The sequence below is a fragment of the Phasianus colchicus genome, chromosome 19 (genome assembly GCF_987193195.1).
Source record: "Phasianus colchicus chromosome 19, bPhaCol1.hap1.1, whole genome shotgun sequence".
In the NCBI taxonomy this organism is placed as follows: domain Eukaryota; kingdom Metazoa; phylum Chordata; class Aves; order Galliformes; family Phasianidae; genus Phasianus; species Phasianus colchicus.
In genome coordinates this window covers 7183653-7203530 of record NC_143454.1, presented here as the reverse complement: position 1 = coordinate 7203530, position 19878 = coordinate 7183653, and the positions used below count along the sequence as shown (strand labels likewise).

General features: G+C 59.0%; 1 protein-coding gene across 5 annotated transcripts; it reads right to left on the bottom strand.

Annotated features, from left to right (window-relative positions):
* Positions 1–55: 55 nt before the first annotated feature.
* Positions 56–19755, bottom strand: SH2D3C (SH2 domain containing 3C). 5 transcript variants are annotated; one of them, XM_090121377.1, is made up of 13 exons: positions 19508–19755; positions 17091–17730; positions 13517–13556; positions 6776–6892; positions 6184–6312; positions 5600–6048; positions 3854–3978; positions 3081–3658; positions 2752–2867; positions 2420–2591; positions 1690–1801; positions 782–988; positions 56–660 (listed from the first exon to the last, which is right to left on the bottom strand). In XM_090121377.1, the coding sequence occupies exons 1-13, from the start codon at positions 19545–19547 to the stop codon at positions 485–487; spliced, it is 2901 nt and encodes a 966-aa protein (XP_089977503.1). In that variant the 5' UTR covers positions 19548–19755; the 3' UTR covers positions 56–484. The 5 variants fall into 5 exon arrangements, with proteins under 5 accessions (XP_089977503.1, XP_031457479.2, XP_089977504.1 ...); XM_031601619.2 differs by lacking the exon at positions 6776–6892 and having other exon boundaries at positions 57–660; positions 19508–19750; XM_090121378.1 differs by lacking the exons at positions 13517–13556; positions 17091–17730; positions 19508–19755 and adding an exon at positions 11373–13510 and having other exon boundaries at positions 59–660.
* Between the last annotated feature and the right edge of the window lie 123 nt (positions 19756–19878).

Genomic DNA, 19878 nt, shown 5'->3' with positions numbered 1-19878 from the left:
CCAATGCCGGCGCTGTGCCTGCGCCCGGAGCCCCGGCCCTCAATCCCCACTCCAGCAATGAGCGACCACGGCATGCCGGTGTGGAGGAGTCCCTCCAGAGGGAGAGCGTAAAAGTTTATTGTATGTAAGAACCAAGGCCGTGAGCTATGTACACGTATTTACAGGACAAAATGCATGAGCCTAAGTATTTACACCAGAAACTGTCCCCGCGAATCTGTACATCCAGAAATGACCGTGAAAACATATTTACAAGTGGAACCCCAGGCGAGAGGGAGATGGGAAGGGAAGGAATCTGAAGGAGGAGAGGGGCACCATGCAGCCATGGACTGCGGTAGGGCTGGGCGATGGACGCTGTCCCCATCCCCTGGGGTGGCAGTGCCAAGGAGGTGAGTGGCGGATGGGAAGTGGCTGTTGTTCCTCCTCCTTGTCCCCAAATTTCCACCGTGTCTCCCATGAAGAGGCTTTCCGTTGCTGGGGGAGGGAGTTACAGCTCGCTGAAGCGCACTGCTGGCTCCAGCTTGTGGGACAGGGCAGTAAGGACCTTGTCGAACTTCTCGTAGCGCTCGGCCTGGCTGCTCTCAGCCCCACGGCTGCCCCAGAGCAGCCGCAGCTGGAACTCGGTGCTGAAGATCTCCAGCAGCTCCGCTCTGCCCTGGAAACCTGCAGGGAGGGAAAGTCAGTCCCATGGAGACGGGATGGGGACCCTGCACCTGTGTGATGTTCCATCCAGCACTGCCACCGGTGAAGGGAAAAGGGCCAACCCCGTCCCCATCTTGCTTACCCTGCAGCTTCACCTCGGCGTTGGTGTGGTACAGTCCGCCGTGGTGGGCCACCATCCGTGCAGCTTCCAGGTGGGCCATGACCACCTCCACGCCATTGTCCGTGGCCTCCCAGGGCTCAGGGCTGTCCACCAGCGCGTCGTCCCGCTCCAGGAGAGTCACCAGGGGCATGACATGGGGAAAGGTGGTGTTGGTCAGCGGTGGCCCTTCTGCAGAGAGAGGCTCCGTGAGCACCACTCATGACCCTGACGCTGGTGGGTTCATGGCTCAGTGTCCCCGCATCCTCCTCATCTTGCTCCCTGTCTGCCTTGGACCCACACAGCACTCCCACAACGACACAGCCCTATGGAGCTGGGCTGCCACCACAGCCCTGGGGCAGAGTTCTGGCTCAGCTGCAGCACAGATACGGTTGTGGCTCTGAAGAAGGCTCTGCTTGAGGCCACCACCTCATCCAGCACCAGCTGGGCCTTTCTGCTTGTGCCCAGGAGAAGCATTGCTGTTCCTGCTCTGGCAGTCTGTGTGTCCCAGGGCTGCAGCAAGCAGTGGGTGAGCAGATCCCAGGGTGCTGCGTGTAAGGGAGATGCAGCTTTTCATCCTCCCTGCCCACAACCGGCCGCTGTCCCCTTGGCTTGGCACGCATTGCCATGCGAGCACAAGGATTTGGCTCGGCTGAGCCATGTTTGTGCCCAGCTGCTGGTTTTATTTAGTTATGAAATGCTTCCCTGGGAAGGGGCAGCTGAGGCCAAGCAGGCGCTGCTGGGGCTGCATAGAAGCAGGCGGGAAGTGTCTGGCCCTGCTGGGACAGGGACGCAGCTCTCCAACATGTGTCCCCCCCTCCCCCCCAGCAAGGATGTGCTTGGCTGAACCAGGAAGGAGCAGCCAGGTGGGAGATGGGAGCTGCCCTTCTCACCTTTCCCTTCGTTCAAGTTCTTCAAGAATGGCTTCAGCTTCTTCTCGTAGAGGATGGCACCCTCTGTGTGCCGCTGCCGCAGCACCATCCAGGTCTGCTCCAGCCGTGCGATCTGCAAGCAGAGGGAAGTGATGCTTCTGAGCCCCAGCACCACAGCCACAGCTTCTGCTGCTGGCACTCATGGCCAGAGACTGCATGGCCTCGGCACCTGGCCAGGCTCAGTGCTTTTCCTCCTGCCATGCCCCAGGACAGCAGCCTCCCCGTGCCGCAGAGGCCTTGAAGATGAGATGCAGGGAGGGAGCAGCCGTTCCACTGCCTCTGTGAAGGCAGGAAGCAAGGCTTCCCAGCTGGGCTTGATTTAAAATTGAATTTTAATCTCCTTTCATCTTCCAAAGGGAGCAGTGTGGCCCGGAGACGCTGCTGCCACAGCCTTGAGACCGATTTGTATTGTGCTGGAGGGTAGACTCATTTCCTCTCAGGAACAGAGCCCAGCACAAAACAAAAAGCCCAACCGCTGACAAACAATCACATCCCGGCAGCACTGGGCTGTCTGCTCCACGGAGGGGACAGCTCTTTCCCTTCCCTGCTTACTCCCCAGCAGATGTGGCCCCACACCTCTGCCGGGCCATGGTCCCCCTCCTCCCACCCCAACGGGTGGGCCATGAGGGCAGGGGGTGTTTAGGAAAGGGGCTGAGCCCAGGCCACGAGGACGAAGGCAGCATCCCCATACCTGTGCCATTTCCAGGGCGTTCATCACAGCTGCAAAACTGAACATGTTGCCCATGGTGCTCTTCAGCTCGGCAGCCAGCTGGATGGTTTTGTGGAGCAGGGCTGCCCGCTCCTCTGTGCTGCCCGTGCAGCCCAGAATGTCCACAGCGATCATGATGGACATGGTGTGGAACCTGTTTCAAGACGAGAGGCAGAGCAGGGCTGAGCATAAGGGCAAAAAGCTGGGGGTGCTCCTGCCACTGCCCCAGCACGGGGGTTCAGAGGGACCCCAGGAGGTGTGGTGTCCCCCTGTGCCGAGCTGGGGCACCCCAGGGGAGCTGGGTTGTGCCGTACCGTTCCAGCAGGTCGAGCCGAAGCTGGTGGCCATGAGGCAGGGTGAGCAGCTCCATGCCGGAGCTCACCCCCATGAGCCGCTGCATCTCTGCAGTTACACCCAATATCCGAGCAACCTGGTAAGAAAGGTGAGAGGTGATTAGACCTGAGCGGCCCCGGGCAGTCCTTTGCCCCAGCCCAGCCTCTGCCAGCTGATGCGGGGCGGCAGAGCTGAGAGCAGGGATGCTCTGATGCTCAAGGATTCCAGGGCTCAGGGGCACTGTTTCCCTGTTAACCTGGAACAAATGGAGGGCAGCAGTGCCCATCCCTCCCTCCTGGCCCCGCCGTACCAGGCAGTCCACTTTGGTGATGTGTTTGGCGAGTGTCTTCGCATCCACATCCGCCAGCAGCTCTTTGACCTTCTTGAGCACAGCCATCTCCAGGGGCTTGTTCTCCAGGGGGATGAGCAGGGACTGGAATGCTGCCGGGTTGAAGGAGGAGCACGTCTCCACGGTGGGGGGCACAAAGCCCACAAAGTCCCGCTCTCCTTTCAGCCTCTGCCCTGCCTCTGCTTCCCCAGAGCCGTTCTCCACAGTCCCTCTCTGCCCTTCCTCCACCTTTAGCCTTTCCACGTAGCTCTTTGCTGGCAGCTGCTTGGTGTCGTGAGCCGGCCGCTCTCTGCTGATGGGTGAGGTGGGGTGCAGCTGGCAGTAGTGCCCCGTGTCGGGGTCACTGTAGCTGTTCACAGAGGGAGAGGGGGAGGCGCGGGCGTAACCGTGGCATGGCGTGGAGTGGGTGCTGTGGGCAGGGTCTGGCAGAGGTTTGTTGCTGCTACCCGGGCACAGCTGGGGCTCACTGGACCTTCTGATGACCGGGGAGGCCGGGGTGATCCCAGCTGCTTGACAGGTATGAGGCTTTAGCCGTGTCACTGCAAGGAGACGGAGAGAACTTGTTAGCAGAGCCTGGAGGTGTGCACACACCAAGGATGCGCTGAGTATGGAGGGCAATGCTCCATGCCCAGGGGTCTGTCTTTATAGCCAGCTCTGTTCCCCTCCCCAGGCTCATGTCTGAGCTGAGCTCAGCCTGAGCTGTGTCCCGCTGTGCCCAGTGGGGTGATGCCTACCTGTGCTGTATGCAGGTGAGGTGGGGTTCTCTGAGATGGGTGACATTGGGGAGTGCAGGTCCTGGATCTGGTCCACGCTGACAGCACAGTTGCGGATGATGTCCCTGTGGTGTGGCAGGGACACGCTGGGGAAGGGGAAGATGGAAGCATCAGACTCTGAACTTAGTGCCAGGGCAAAGGCAGAGGGGTTGTGACTCTCCTCCCCACAGGCATCAATGTCTTCTATTACCACAGCAACGAGTTGAGCCCATGATGAGCTCAGCTGGATCCATGAGAGGGCATCTCACCCCGCAGCTGGAGCAGAAGGGGCCAGTGCCCACAAAAACAGAGCCAGCCCTACCTGCAAGGAGCCTCGTCCAGGGAAGAGAAAAGGGCACCTTGATGGCAAGGTACTGGGATAACATGGGATGGGATGGCATGAATCCAGGGTGCTGTGGGGAAGCAGGTCCAGCAAAGGAGTGGGAAAGTTTTCTAGCATTATGGTGCGTGGGTGCAAGGGAGTATCTGATGCTGGGTGTGTTTTTAAGTCTAAGAGCTGCATGGCAGCTAGATGAGCTGTGTTGTTCTCTCCCAAAGCTGGAGAGCAATGCAACGTGCCTGAAGCTGGATGAATGCCCAGCTGGCTCACAGTGAGAGCCGAGAGATGGTGCGGTGGGTGAGCTGCATGTATGCTTCTGTAGCAAGCTAGGAGGTCTTGTGCCATTGGGGCAGTGGTTACAGCCTGACACAAACACCGTGAGTCAGTGCTGTTGCAAAAGTGGCTGTGGTGGGCTGAGCAATGTGAGCACTGCAAGAAAGCAGGGCAGGCAATCTGCCCTCCCTGGCACAGGCTGCTGTGATGTGTTTGCAGTCCAGAGCACTGCGTGTCTTGGTGGGAGCAGGATGGGAGAACAGCTGTGATGATGAGAGATCTGGGGAAAACGTGAGCGATGAGGAAAGGCTGATGGGTTTGGGCTCTTCTGGACATGTGTATGTTCTCCTGAAAGCCCAGGTGTTTCCATTCTCCCTGCAGTAACAGTTCAGTTGCCTGTTTTCTGCTGGCTTGTTCCCGCCCTGCCCTTGGGCTGAGAAGGTTGGGGTGGCAAAAAGGCAGCCTGGCTTGCAGACAGGGGGACAGGCTGTGCCCTGCTGGGGACACACAGTGATGCAGGTCCCCTGGCCTCTGTGCAGGGGTGTAAACGTGCTCTGCCTTCCCTGGTGGGGCCTGTGCACCCTGAGGCTGCCAAGAGGAAGCCACATGAAGGAAATCTCCTTCACCCCTTGTGAAACCTGGCTGTTGCAAGGTGACCTGGGCAGCCTCATTAGAGGCTCAGTGTGGCTGTGCAGAGCCCATCCACACAGCTCTGTCATCTCCTCTTAGTAATTCCTTGCAAATATCCCAGTGGAAAAGGCTCTAAAATGAAGTTTGGTCAGAAGCAAGCCATCAAATGCCCTCATGGTGCTGGCTGACACTCCTGCATCACCCTGGGAAAGCTTTGACAAGCTCTGACACGCAGGCAATCCTGGACTGGGTGATACAAAACACCCTCTGCCTTCTGGCCTGTGTGATGCCAAGCTGTGTGCTCACTGTGCGCTGCTGCGGTGGTTCAGCATGGCTGGCAGCCAGCCTGGGAGAAAGCCCCACTTCCAGCTGGGTACTGGCTCCTCTCCCTGTGCCTCTGCTGGTTTCCATGCCTGCACTGTGGCTGCTTCCACCCCCAAACCCTGCTCCTGCCTCATCCTCGAGGACCGCCCCCCTGCACTCACCTGGTGGAGCACCCTTCGGCCCTGGTGATCTTATCGGCTGTCAGCCCGTCTGTCATGGTGATGCTCCTCCTCTTGATGTGCCCCCCCTTCTGGGAGGCCGGGCTGTGGGACCCCCCGTGCTTCCCGTTGGCGAGCCCATAGCTGGCCTCCAGGTAGCGCAGGGGGAAGGTGCGGTTGATGGGGCAGTAGACGATGGCACCGCTCTGTTCGGAGATGGCCTTGCGGTTGCCCACGTAGAAGCGGACGAGGGCGGGCACGTTGTCAAAGCTCTCCTGCTCAAAGAGGTACTGGACGCGGGTCCGGCTGTCGCTGGACTTCACCGTCACCTTGTTGATCTTGAAGTGGAGGGGCTCGTTGCGCCAGCGGCAAGTCAGCACGTAGTCACCCAAACTGGTGAGCGAGTCGCGGATGAGGAAGTCGCCATTCCTCTGCACGAGACTCTCTGAGACCTGGCAGGGATGGGGCAACGGCTCAGGCACGGCCCTGTTGGCTGCACCGGCCACCAGGGCTCTTATTTAGGGCATTCCCCTCATCCTGGCTGCGAGTTTCAGGAGTTTCCCCCTGGCAAACCCACCCATCCTCACCTCCCGTGGGATGCGGCCGTGGTACCACGCATGGCTGCGCAGGTCGGTGCTGCTCAGCTTCAGCTCCTCTTCCAGCTCCTTGTGAAGCTTCTCCGGTGACGAGTCAAGGATGTATTTCTCCTTGGAGAACTGTACAGTGAAGAGAGAAAGCATCAGCTGGGATTCTGCCACAAGCAGCGCAGCCACTTCTTGCAGGGTCTGAGGGATGCCATCCCCTGTCCTTCCCACTACCAGTGCCTTCCACATCCACTGGGTATGCTGGCTGCAGGGTCTGGGAAAGGAAGGACTGGCCCTTGGGTGCTGTGAATCCCAAGAGCAGTGCCTGTGTGCTGGGACTGCAGGGATCTCTCAGGGAGGAAACCTACCAGGAGCAGACCTGTCCCTGGGGACAAATGCCTGCCCCAGCTCCCCGTCCAGCACATCCTGGGCTGAACCACTATGGGAAGCACTTCTCCAGGAGGAAACCCATGTTGTTCCTCCTCCTAGAGACATCCTCCTCCAAAGGGTTAACTCGGCTGTGTTTAGCCTGACAGCAGTATGAATAGTAATGACAAATGTAAAGGAAACCTTCTGCATCGAAATGAGCTCTTACCAGCACTGGTGCACCTGAGCCTGGAGGATGCAATTTCCCCTCCTCCCTTCCCTGGAGAGATAAGGATGGCGTCACCTCTCCCTCTGCCACACTCTCGCCACCACATTGGGGCATTCCCTGAGGGCATGACATGTGTGAGAGGGGGTTGTGTAAGCCACCAGCACAGCAGTTTGGCTGCGGCTACTGGGGTGTCCTGTTGTGCTGGCAGCCCCTGAGCCCTTTGATGCATGCTTCCACCCATGCCAATGTTGCTCGTGTGAGCTCAGGTGGCTCAGTGGCCTGGCTCCAGCTCCTTGGCTCTATGGTGCTTGTTAGAGTAGTACTACTGGTGTCTGTGAGCTTGAAGCTGGTGCCCAGTGGCACTGCTCTGGCACACATCTGGCTTTGCATTGTTCCCTAGAGCACCGGGGGCTTCAGCCTCAGAGCAGACTCTTTGCACAGCACCTCATCCTGTGCCCTCAGCCAATTTCTCTCTGCTTCTCGTAGCACAGAGTGCTGCTCTCTCAACCTGTGCCCTCCATCCTGGGACTCACTGTCTCCCTGCTCACCACCTCCCCAGCCTGGAGCTGTGTGTATCAGCCAAGTCGGGCAGCAATCCCGTCCCAGGGACAAGGCTCCAGGCTGGGGAGGTGGGAGGAGGAGGCACGGGAAGAACAGTGTGATGGCCCAAGCTCTCCAGGGCTTGCCCTCACCAGCCTGGACCTGCCTCTGTTCCTCCCTTCCAAACTGCTAACAAGTTTTAAAAAATATAAATATAATAATAATAATAAAATACTAGGACAGTGGAAGTGAAAGTGAACAAACTCCTGAGTGCTCCTCTGGCTTCAGTTCCTCCCCAAAGGAGGGTTCTGCTTGCTGGAGCTGTGGGGATGTGAACATGAGACACATGGGTCGCATACTCCTGAGCACCTCTACTGCCCCGGGGCCCTCGAGGAGACAAAGCCATGTGGCACAGCTGAACCCTATGAAAAATAAATGGTCTCTGGCGGATGCTGCTGAGGTCTGGCTGCATCCTGGGGGGCTGAGGCTGAAGCAGGTGCCGTTTCCATGACAACGCTTTGCTTGGTGTGAGCAGCCATGGGTGCCCCATGCTGCTGGCCTCAAGCACCAGGCTGCTGCCTGCATGGGAACTGAGGGTCCCTGCTGAGCCAGATTGTTGCTGGGAGAGCTTCGGAGCTGATGCCCCCAGCGAGGGGATTAGCACCCTGCTCCATGCTGTACATCTGGGTTTTCTCCCAAATCCTCCCTGTCAAATGCACAGGATAACAAACACAAACCCAGCTGAGCAGCACCCGGCGTCTCCAAGCTGGGATTTGGGCAGCAGCCGGCTGGCAGCCGTGCCAGGTGCTGAGCTGCGGAGAGGCATTCAGGGCTTTGTGCCCTGCAGTTGGGGCAGTGAGGACAGCTGTGAGCAAAGGGACCCTAAGCCACGTGACGGGCGCTGTCCCTTCAGCTGCTTGGCTGGGAAATGAGGTCCCATCCAACTTTTACAGCCACCAAAAAGCCATCGCTTGGTGACTGCAGCCACTCCAACCAGGACCCTGATGCATGGGGAGCCCTTTTCTTTGGTATGATGGCACTCTGGGGGCTGTCCTCATGCTTTACGTTGGCTTCTTGCTGCTCTGCTTGGTGCCATGTCTCAGAGGAGGCTGTGTGTGGCTGCCAGCTGGCATGGCAAGGCGGCCGGCCCAGCACTGTCAGCAGCGTGTAAGCGGATGTGCAAGCACTGAGCTGAAAAGGGCACCGCTTGGTGCTCTCTGCTGTGCCAAGAGGACATCAAAAGATGTACAGCCTGATGTGAGGTCTTGCATGCTAGAGAGTTGACTGTGGAGAAAATCCTCAACTTCCACTAGCGCCCAGCTCAAGTGCGTGATGCTGGCTGCCTGCTCGGAGCCCCAAGGCTTCCTCCCACTGAGTGGGATGGGACAGGGGTGAGAGCGGTTCCCCAAACCAGCCAAACCAGCTCAGGAGCTGCCAGAGATGGTGCCAAACTCTGCCCGAGGAATCCTAACCAGCAGCCAAGGTGGTTTAGCTAGTGAAAGGAGAGCTCCTCCATCACGTTCAGCAGCAGGCAGGCTGTTTCATGAGCTGCGGGTACAGCAGGGCTCACCAGGAGGGGATTCCCTGGGGGCTCTCCATCCCTGCTCTTCTCTTTCCCTCTATCTGCTGCTTTCTTGGCAGAGGAAGCACCTTTGGTCACAGCTATGGACTAGAATTGGCAGCCAAAGGGCAAGAGCTGGGGGGCTGGAAGGTGCTGACAGCTGTAGTCTGTGTAAAACAGTGGCTCTGCCTGGTGTGAGGAGAGCTCCAAAATCTGGCACTTGGCGTTCTCTCCTTGCAAAGGTGCTCTTATGAAACAGGAGTGATTTGCAGCCTGCTTCCCAGCTCCCCCCTCCCAGACCTGAAGCAGCTGAAGATGAAGTCAGCGTGGAGAGCAAGGTGTATGAGCACCCACCCCACGCCGCGATAGCATCTCCTGGCTATCCTCAGGGCACAACGTGCAGCTGCTCTCACTCTCCTGCTGCCTGCCCCGAAATGGGACCCTCACTGGGGAAATCCCAGACCTTACTGTTGCTCTTCCAACCCCCAACTCCTGCTGTTGGAGCAGATGTGGGGCCTGGGAAGCAGAACTAGGAGGGAATGGATTAGAAGCCACTTGGAGCAGGTGTATGGGCAAAGCCTCAGAGTCACCAAAGAGCCTTTCTTCTCTGCTTAGCTCTGCATTGGGCAATGGGCTACTTCACAGCAAAGGATTTTAAAACAAACATCCTTGTTGAGGCAGCCAGCATCCTAGCAAAGCTGAGCACTGCTCTGCTTGCCTGGTGCTGGGCTGCTGTGTTCACCAGTCTGCCCAGTGCTGCCTGACCTCCCTGAGTGCCTGAGAATGGCCAACCCTAAGCGAGGGAAAAATCAGGTTGTCATGGGGTTGCTCCTCACCTGCATGTAGTTAATCTTACTGATCTTGATGTCTCTATGGAAGAGAAATAGTTTTTCCCTCTGTACTGTCTTGCAATGGTGTTTAAATAGACTCTGAGAAGGCATGTGCCCATCTCATGGGTCACTGGAGGCAGCTCTTGGCTATGCCACATCTCCACTGCTCCCTACTGAGAACATGCAGACTCAGGAGCTGTCCTGGTGCTCGAAGCCTTTCTTAGGAGTGGTCCCAGCCATCCAAAGGGTCTCCTTTGTGGCAGATCTGGAGCAATGATGTCTGGCTGGCAGGGGTGGGGTGCAGCTGGGAACATCAGGATGCTGCAGGGTGGGATGGATGCCCAGTTCATGCTATGGGGTGGTGCAGAGGAGCACGTCTCCAGTGCGGTATGGGGTGTGTGTGTACACACATCTCCATCCATCTCTATATTACTTATCTCACTCTGAGACGGCGGCGGCTGCTGCTGCTGCATCCCTTTTCAGAGCTGCTATTGGCCAGAAATGATGTCAGTGCTTCCCAGGCTGGGTGCACTGCCATTGGCGGCGAGCAGGGATGCGGCTGTCAGCTGGAAGCGCTCCAGTCATTCATGGGGACTTCAGTGTGTGTTTGCTGGGCACACTTGGACATAAATAGATGGTGAAGGATCTGGCAAAGCCAGGTGAGCACTTAGGGCTTTACTTTTAACTGTTTCTGTGGCTGGGATGGAGTGCCCTCCATCCCCTCCTGCCTCCCTGCATGAAGGCCAGGCACCCACCTGTCCCTCCCTTGTTCTGGAAGCAGCTCACCACGATGCTGTGGTAGGGCACATCCCCTGCTGTTCCACGGTGGCCTTCTGACAACCAGAAGAAGCTCCTCTGCTTCTCTCCATTTGCCCCCACTCAGTGATCACAATCCCTGGCTCTGCACCGAGACCAGCAGCAATCATGACAGGACTTGAAATGCTTCCTCTGGGTTCTGAGTTACCCAGCATAATCCGTACAGCTCAGCACCCACCTCCTGGAGCAGTACTGAATCAGACTGCCAGCTCTGCTGGCTGCCAGCTCCGGGCGCTTCTCACCCTTTTTAACTTGCAGCACGCCAGCAGCTCGTGTCAGAGTCTGCATGGCTCTTGCATTGCTAAGCACCTTTGCTCAGGGGATAAATGAGGGAACAGCTTCCTGGCGCTCTGTCCCTTTCTCAGCTTGTGCAAAACGCCAAGAATCCAAAAATAGGATGTCTAGAGGTGGAAGTGCCACAGGACAGGTGGCAGATGGATGCCGGCTCTCTGTAACACCGCAGTACAGACAGACCCAGGCCAGAGGACTGTGTGCCCGTCGGGGCCGAGCCTGCTGGTGCTCCCGAAGCACCTTTAAAGCCGAGCATCCCCTTGACCGGCATTTCTGCGGGCGAGGGATGCTGCTGCGTCCGTCGCTCCGTCAGAAGTGCCGGACCGGCGCTCCGGTTTTGGCTTCGGCTTCAGTATCCCATTGCATAGCGGAGCCGAAGCACCTGAGCGGGGAAGCACTGAGGACACGAGGGCTTGAACCTCCCGCGAGCCACGCAGCGCCCTACGAAGAGCGGCCCCAAGGTCAGCGCTGCCCCCGGGGCTCTTCGCCCCACGCGACCCCCACCCCGCCCCGCTTGCGGACACCCCGGGGCTGCGGGCATCCGCGCCGCTCCGCTCACCTGCACCTGCATGAAGGAGCCGCGGTAGAAGCAGCAGGCGGCGGCCGACAGCGCGCTCCATAGGCTGCAGCGCTCCGTCATGGCGAGGAGCGGAGCGGCGTGCCCGGCCCGGGCTAACCCGGCCCGGCCCGGGCTGCACCGCCGCTGCCACCGCCGCCGCCGGGCTTCAATTTCAGCCGCTTTCCCGATTACCTCATCCCTTGTCGGCAGAGATGGGCGGCACCGAGGATGCGGCTCCGCCCCGCACCGCCCCGCCGGGACCCGCGGCCGCCACAGCGGCGCTCAGCGGCCGAGAAGCGGCGTCCGTGGGGGAGCGGCACCGCGGCACCCGGGGGTCCGACCTCATCGCCCCCAGGGGAACCGGCCCGTCCGGGGGCAGCGTGTCCCGGACGGACTCGGACGGCCCGCTCAGCTGTGTCCTGAAAGCAGCCGGAGTGCGTGAGGAGATCCGTCCCCGCTGGGAGGAGTGGCAGCCCCTCCAAGGGACCGTCACCCCTCGTCTGTGCCCTGCGCTCCCCAGTGACACGCAGCGCAGGGACGCTCGGTCCCTCACCCCATCCCTCATCACGCTCCTCATCCCAGTGCTGACACCGGCTGCCTGCTTCCCACGTCGGCTGTCTCCGAGTTGCGTTTAATTAAGGCTCTGCTTTGGTTTAATTAAGGCCGTGGTTCCACGGGCTGCACGAGGCGGTGCGGATGGCTCTGAGCCCCGCAGCCCCCACCGCTGCTCCGTGAGCTGCACCCGGGATCGGGCTCCACGTCCCCTCTGCTCGGGGCCTGGGGGACAGCAGCTGAGGTGTCCTTGCTACCACCCGCGTGGCCTCAGCGCTAATTAATCCAGCCGAGCCCCTCGCATCCCCAGGCAAGGAGGAGCAGGCAGGGCTGACGAGATACGGGTCTCCAGAGCACAGAACAAAGAGCTCCAACGCTGTCGCTGGGCCCGAGCTCTGCCCCTTCTATTGTAGGTCCCCTCGCCCGTGAGTGCCCGCAGCCCCAGCAGCAGTGCGGGCGCTGAGGGATGGAACAGATGGGAGACGCCGCACTGCGAGGATCCGACGGTGAATCACACGCCGGCAACGGCTGCTCCTCCGCAAAGGGCTCGGCTGCTTCCCTCCCGCGGCGGATCCGATGGAGCAAGCTGGAGCCGTGCCCGTGCTGCCCCTTCGCAGGAGCAGAGGAGGCTGCAGCTGATCGCAGGCTGGGACGTGCGTCAGCCTGACAGCGCGATGCGGTTCTGCAGCTCCCTGCCTTCACCTGCACGAGGGTGAGCGCTGCTGGGTGCTGAGCACCCCAACCAGGCAGGGCTGCAATCAGCCCGAGTGCCTCCAATGTCTCGGTCTCACGCATTCCATATTATTACTTATTTGACTAAAATAGCTGCTGTCGCTGCAGCCTTTGGGCTGCTTCCATAGCCAAAGGGAAGTGGTGTATAAATCACACCGTGGGCTGCATCTGGACACTGCCAGGGTGGGTGAGAAATAAAGGCCAAATGGATCACTTCTGGCATGTGCTCCTAGCTTACAAAAAATGATTTGATCCTATAGGCAAAGCCGTGCCCATTGATCCACACCAATCCATTAACTTACAAGCCATGCAACATGCCCACCTCTGGGAGCACACACTGGCAGAGAGACCTTTCCCTATGGAGTAAGATGCCCCAGCCCTTCTCAAACAGATCCCCAGAAGGCCATCACGTGGCAGCATACTGAAACAGGCAGCTTTCCAGCCCTCCATCCCCAAAACACAGTGTCCTGGTGGTCATCACCCTGCTCCTGCCCAGCTTTCCCCACCCCACAGTGCCAGCAGCCTCCTGCAGAAGGGCCAGCTTTCCTCTGGAGCCAGGCGCCTCGCTAATGAATTTCTGGCCAGACATGAAGAGTCCTCAGGAATGTTAATAGTTTGCTGGAGGATAAGCAAGAGATTTGGAGAGATTTACACCGACTTTCATGTGACAGCCCCACGAAAGTGGCTCAAACCCTTCCTTTCCTACATGGGGGCAGAAGGAGGAGGCAGCAGTGGTGGCGAGTGATGGGGAGCACAAAATGTAGGGAGCAGTGCTGGGGGCACCACGCATGGCTCGCATGATTTCTGGCAGGAAATGTTTTCTGAGGACAAAGAGAGCCCAGAGGAGGTGATGGTCTTACCTTCACGTATTCACTGCTGGACTCCAGGCCATCATGGTGGCTAGAAGGGGGAAAAGAAAAACACATGAGCAAAGGGCAGCAGGTTGTGCTAAGGAGGTGATGGCATGCAGGGCCCCGTGCCCTCACTGCCTGCCTCGTGCCCACTCGGGACAGAGCTTAGCCTTCATAATGCGATCAGGAAAGAATGGGCCTTTTTATGGGGTCACTCCCCAAATCAGCTTGGGGCCATATGAGCGGGGCCAGGCAAGGGTCAGGGTGTTGGGGACTGTACTGGGGCAGAAGCACTGAGTGCTATTGGGATGCATCACCTGGGCAGGCATTGCTGATTGCTGCTCTACAGCTTCATGCAACTCCACAGAAATCAAATGGTCACTGAAGGATGGGTGACGCTGTGGCTCAGACTGAAACTCCCACTCTCCTTGGTGGCATGTTCACTCTTAGCCCTACTGACAACAAACCCAATGACGGACAACGAACCCAGTGCCTGACACACAGCTGCTCTGGCCACTTCTGTGCCATTATTTCCTGGGGAAAACTGAGGGCTTTTCTCTTTCCTGAGGATTTAGCAGTGCTGTGCACCTGTGTGTGTCTGCGGATGAGCCCAATGGAAACAAGAGGAAGTCTGAGGGTGGAGAGGTTATAACAATGGAGATGGGAAGGGAGGCCCTGGGGATGCCCGAGGTGGCAGCCACGAGGCTTTAACCCGCTGGTGGCACTGCAGTGGGACAACATGAGCCCAATGAGAACTGAGAACTGTGGGTGCCCCCACCCTGCGTTCTTCTCTTCCCTGAACCCACCCTGCTACAGCAGCATGGGAGAGGAAAAACAGGGGTAGAGACCTAGGGGTGAAAAAGTGAGAAGAGCATTTGGAGGGGGGCACAGCTGCCTCAGGCAGCTGCAAGCTGTCTGCCCACCCCGGCGCTGCCTCTGCAGCCTGTTTGCCTTTCACACGGCCGCAGAGAGAGCCTGGTGCTGCGAGAGCCGTGAGAAAAACCGGCGGGAGGACGGGGGCCTCCGGGCAGGAAATCAGGAGCATGAGAGCAGCTGGGAGACGCTGTGAGGAGGGGGGGCTGCTGCTGGAGAACGACAGCAGCTGCGGCTGGGGGGTGTGGGGGCTGTAGCCCCCCCTGGTCTGTGCATTCCTGGAGGAAACGGCATTTTTTGGGGTAGCGAGAGCCTGGGAGAAATTCCAGGGCTGCCTTTGGAGTGCGGTGTGGTGGCCGAGCTGCTCAGACTTGGAGCTCCTGCTTGAGGTTTCGGCTGCTTTGGGGTCCAGAACAGCATTGTGATGACCTGTAAATGTGCTGGCTCTGGGCTGGGGAACGTCACGGTGAGGTTCCAGCCCCAGACTAGAACCTAGGCTCTGCTTGTCTTTGAATAGCAGGACTGTGCCTCAAGGGAGCTACTGTGCCTCAGTTTCCCCTCTGCATCCATAGGGCAGAGCTGCCTCCTTTTGCTCCGGGCTGGCCGTGCTGTGCAGGGTTTGCTGGTAACAGCAGCGCCCTACTGGTGCCCTGCGGGAAGTGGGATTTCCTGTGCCTGGAGGGAAGCTGAGTCACATCTGCCCAGTGACCTGCCTGTGGGTCACCTCCTGTTGGTCACTGTGTCCCTGCTGTGTCCTGCTGGCGTCACTGCTACTCCTGCCTGGCCACCGCCCAGCTCTGAGCATCCCCAGGGCTGGGCACTGCTCTGGCTCACAGAGTGCAATTCCAAAGGGGCCTGATCCTGCAGGGAGTACCCCTGCAAAAGCACTCGTGTGCATGGGCAACCTCGGCCCACCTTGCCTCAGGAGTCTGAAACTCAACCAGGAGATTTGGAGATGCTCCAGGGGTGGACAATGTGCCCAAGGGCCATGTTTGTCCCCTCCATGGTCCCTCTGTATGGGTACTGCCTGTTCTGGGCAGCCACCCTTGGCCCCCCCTCCAATATCCTGGCAGGGAAGGACTGTCCCTGTCCCCATGGAAGTGCCTGCACAGGAGGAAGGGCTGGGGAACAGCACTGTCCCAGCCCCACCCACTCCACAACACAGCCTGGCCATGGGGATGGCCCCGGCACACAGCTGCTCCCTCAGCCTGGAGCAGAGTACAAAGACTGCCAGTGCCGAGCCCTGCTCCAGTCACTCTTGTGCCCCAGTTTCCCCAGCAAATAACATGCCCAAGCTCAGCAAGAGAGCAGCCCTGGATAATGTAAAAAGGCATTTGGTGCTCAATTTTTGGAGAGCCAAGTCCACACGTTGGCAGTCCCCAGAGCTAAGGCACCTGGGTGGCTGACAGATGTTCCCATGCCGCTTGGTTCCCACTCATGCCAGCCTAGAAGCTAATTCATTTTTGGAAAGGAGGTGCCCTCCACGGGTGCTCCAGAGTCCGAAACCCTCAGACTGAATCCCAGGGACACTCACAGCCCCAAGCTGCTCTGTCCCAGCACTGGGTCACAGCCAACCATGGTTTTGGCAGCCGCAGCCGATGCTCTCGCTCTTTCCATCAGCAAATGCCGGGCCCTCGGTGGCTCCTCCAGCATTTGCATCGAGGCTTTGTGCACCCCAAGCAAAGCCTCTTCCCATCTCTTCCTCTCCCTCCCCATCCCCTGCGCCATGCCGGGGTGTCAGATCCTTACCTGCCCTGTCCCAGGGTGGGAAACCTCCTGCCCACCGCTGTCATCGGCTCAGCCAGCGCCTCAGCTCCGGGATGGAGAGAGAAGCTCTGCGGGCGCTCCCGTGCCTGGCTCTGAGCCGGGACGTGGGGCGCGGGCGGTGGCGGACCCTCCTCCTTCCCGTCCCAGCCCTCCTCCGGCCCTCCCTTCGCGGCCGGCAGGAATGTGAGGCCGGTTCCCACCGCCGGCACGAATTCCTTTTCCTTGCCCCGATCCTGGCGCCGTGCAAAACCCCCCAGATGTCAGTGTGTGCCTCACTGGTGCTGAGTTAGAGGGGATTGGGGGCTGAAATGGGGGTTATGGGGATAAGAACAGGGATGGTATAATGGGACCTTGTTACTGGGGTAAATTTGGCATCTCAGTGCCCCTCAGTTCCATGCATGTTTGGGCTGGGATGACTTTGATACCCGTGCCCAGCTGATGGATGGGGCTAAAATTCATCTTATTGGTTTTGAAATCCAAAGCCTCTAAACAAGCCAACCCTCGTCTGTGAGGGCTGAGGTCCCTAAAACCTGGCAAAGGGTTTCACTGGCAGGTGGGGGAAATGGGTGCCTGGGTTTTGGGATTGCCTCTGTGCCTTGACAGAGGAGGACAGAAGGAATGGAAGTGGGAAGTGAAGGATGACGGGGATGGGTCAGTGCAGGTTGCAGCTCTCTGCAGGGAGCCCCAGTGCTGGGACAGAGCTGCTGGTAGGACAAAGGGACACTCGCGCCGAGCGGGGCCAAGTGGTGTTTCCACCCCATCCGGAAATGGGAGGGAGCAGAAATCCCACAGGAAACCCTGCTCTCATAGAGAGGGGCCACAGTGTGCTAGGGTCATGCTGTCCTGGTGGCCAGGTGCATCCCGTGGGGACCTTGCTGTGTCCCAGACCCTTGTCCTGCCCAGGCAGTATGAAGTGGGCAGAGTAAAGCCAATAGAGCCATACCTGTCCAGGGAGCTCTGGCTGGGGTGTTCTTGCCCCTTTTCCCAGAAATCCCCATCTGTGGTCTCTGCTTCTGGTGCTGCATTGGGGCTGGGAGCCAGACTGGGGCTCGGTGCGTCCATCCCAGGGCAGGGGCTGTTGCTTGGGGTCTCTTGGTCCATGCTGGCCTTTTCTGCCCCTGAGGAGCCTGAGGGCAGAGCCTCCTCCTTCTCCTGCTCCTGCTCTGCTTTTCCAGAGACTGAGGATGGATCTTTTCCAAGCTTTAGTGTGCCAGGCATCTTCAGAGTCTTGGGGACAGGCAGTGGAGCTGTGCTGTGTATCTTGTCCCTGGAACTCCCTTTCTCTCGGCAGCTCTGGGTACCCCTGGCTTTGCCCAGGCTCTTCCCTGCCTTGCCCAAGCTGAGCCTGGGCATGGTGCCCATGTGGCTGTACATGTCTGATGAGCGGGCATAGGCACCGGGGCTCTTGGGCATGGTGTTGAGATCATCCTGGGTGCTGCCGAAGGACTCTTCCAGGAAGCCCTGGGGAGGGGGCAGACCCATGCCCAGGCTCTCAGGAGAGCTGGGGACCACTGACACACGCCGTAGAGTGAAGGAACGGGGAATGTTGCTCAGGCTTTCAAAGCCTTTGAACTTGAAAAACTCTGACAAGGAGAAAGGAGAGAGGAAGGAGATCAGAGCTGGTACAGCCTGGTACCAGCCCAGCTGCACCACGCATTGCTGGTCCCACCCAGTGTGATGTCCCCATGGGCTGGGGCAGTGCTGCTCAGTGTGTCTGTGCCAGATCCAGGACAAACATCCTGTGCTGCCCTGGGTAAGACAGTGGTTGTGTTCCCCTACTGCAGCTGTAGCAATGGAGGAGAAAACACTCAGCCTCAGTGAGCAGGGAATGGAGAAGTCCAGAAATGACTCCAAATCTCTTCCTCCTACTCTTGCCCCATGCTCTCCTGGAGATGATCCAGGCAGGGCCCTCTCCAGGATGAGAATTGGGACACACTACATTTCCCCATGGTGCTGGGGTGCTGTGGTTGTGCCTCATGTACATGTTATCAGGCACAGAGCAGGAACTGGCCATCAGCTGGGCCCCATGGTGTTCGTGCAGCAGTGCCGGCTGTGGGCAGCCTCCTGCCTCCCCACTTCCTCGGCTCAGCCCCTCACAACCTCCTTGCAGCTCCCTGTAGCCACCTGCAAGTGCTGAGCTCGCAGTGTTCACTGCAGGAGTATTTATAACCCTGACGGGAAGCTCTGTATTTCACACCTCGGTGCTGTGTGCTGCTGTGGTGCATCCCCAGTGACAGCACATGGGGCAAACTGGGCTACAGCCACTGCGCTGCACAGCAGCACTGCACAGCTGGAGGCCTGGTGCTCTGGGTGCCTCGGGGGTTTTGCAACGCTTACACAGCAGGGCTCTGTGCAAAGCCTCTTCCCCTCCAGGTTTGCAGGGCAGGAAGCTGCAGTAGTGTGCTAGGAGCTGGTTACTGGGGTCCCACGTCCTACACAGTCTGCAGGGTTCTCCTGCTGCCAAATGGGGCAAAGGGGCTGCAGAAATCCAGAAGCACTCCTGCATAGCCAAAACCTCATGACCTGGACTCTGTTAATGACAAAACTGCTTTAGCTTAAATGTCCCCTCAGTATCCAAGCATCCTCAGCATCTGGGACTGCTGCAGGGTGGGAAAGCTGGGGGCCTTCCCCATTCTCCCCGCATTCCACCACAATGGAAAATCCCAGCTTGGCTGGGGCCGTGGGAGATGGGTTTTGCTCAGCTCCTCACACAGCTCCCAGGGGAGCGCAGGGTCAGCCTCCTGCCGGCGCCGGCATCAGCACATGGAGGCAGAGGAATGTGGGGAGCAGCAGTGAAGGCAAGGTCCTGCTCAGCGCAGGGCTGGCGACGCGTAGCCTTCTGGAGCCGCCTCTAAGGGCTTTGGGGAAAACCCAAGGTCTGTGAGAAAGAGCGCAGCTCCCTCCTGGTGGGCACCAGCACTTCCTCTGTGCTCAGCTCCCACTGCTTCGGTCCCAAGCGCGGCTCCATCATGCGGATTTACCCCCCGGCATCCACCCCATCCCTGTGCTGCAGGAACACACAGAGGGCTCCTGGACAACCCCAGCTCCAGTTTGCAGCCCCAGGCATGCAGTGGGGTAAATGATCCCTGAAAGCTGTGATTTGGGGGATGAGAGCAGTGGTTCACCCCTGTCACATGCAGGCACTCAGTGCAAGCAGACTGCTCCCAGTTCAATCCCAGCACCAGGGCTTGCTCCAGCTGTGGGGATGGAAGCCCCCAGAGCCCTTAGCAAGTTTCCTAATAAAACTGAAGACTTCTTGCTTACGAGATGTGACCATGCTCACACTCGCATATCCCCTTCCCACCCAGGCAGCCCAGGTGAGCACCCAGCACCCTCCCTCTCCATCCCAATATGACTTACTGAATTTCTTGAAGCCCCCTCGTTTCTGGCCCTCAGCCATGGCCGTGCTGGGTGAAGGCTGCAGGGACCGGGAGGGACAAGTTTATAAACTTGAAGCCTGTCCCTGCCTGCTCCTCCCTTCCTGTCCCCCCCTCCGCCTCTCGCTTTGCTCTCTCAATCACTCAGCGCTTCCTCCTCGCTGCTGCCATCTGCTCGCGTGGCAGCCGTGGTCCCCTGTGCTCCCGTCCCCTGTTGTCCCTGCAGTCCCCTCCTGGCTGCTCAGGAGCCATCAATGGGACTATGCTTTAGGGCTGCCCCAGGATGCCTGGGTGCTGGCCGTAGAGCGGGATGGCAGCTCCATGGATGGAGGTCCCACACGCACATATGGGGCT

Coding starts and splice junctions, on each gene's coding strand:
- SH2D3C (XM_090121377.1), bottom strand. CDS start 19,547: ATGGCTGAGGGCCAGAAACGAGGGGGCTTCAAGAAATTCA. Junction 2,592..2,751: donor CGGCTCGACCTGCTGGAACG/GTACGGCACAAC, acceptor GTCTTGAAACAG/GTTCCACACCATGTCCATCA. Junction 989..1,689: donor GAACTTGAACGAAGGGAAAG/GTGAGAAGGGCA, acceptor CTCTCTCTGCAG/AAGGGCCACCGCTGACCAAC.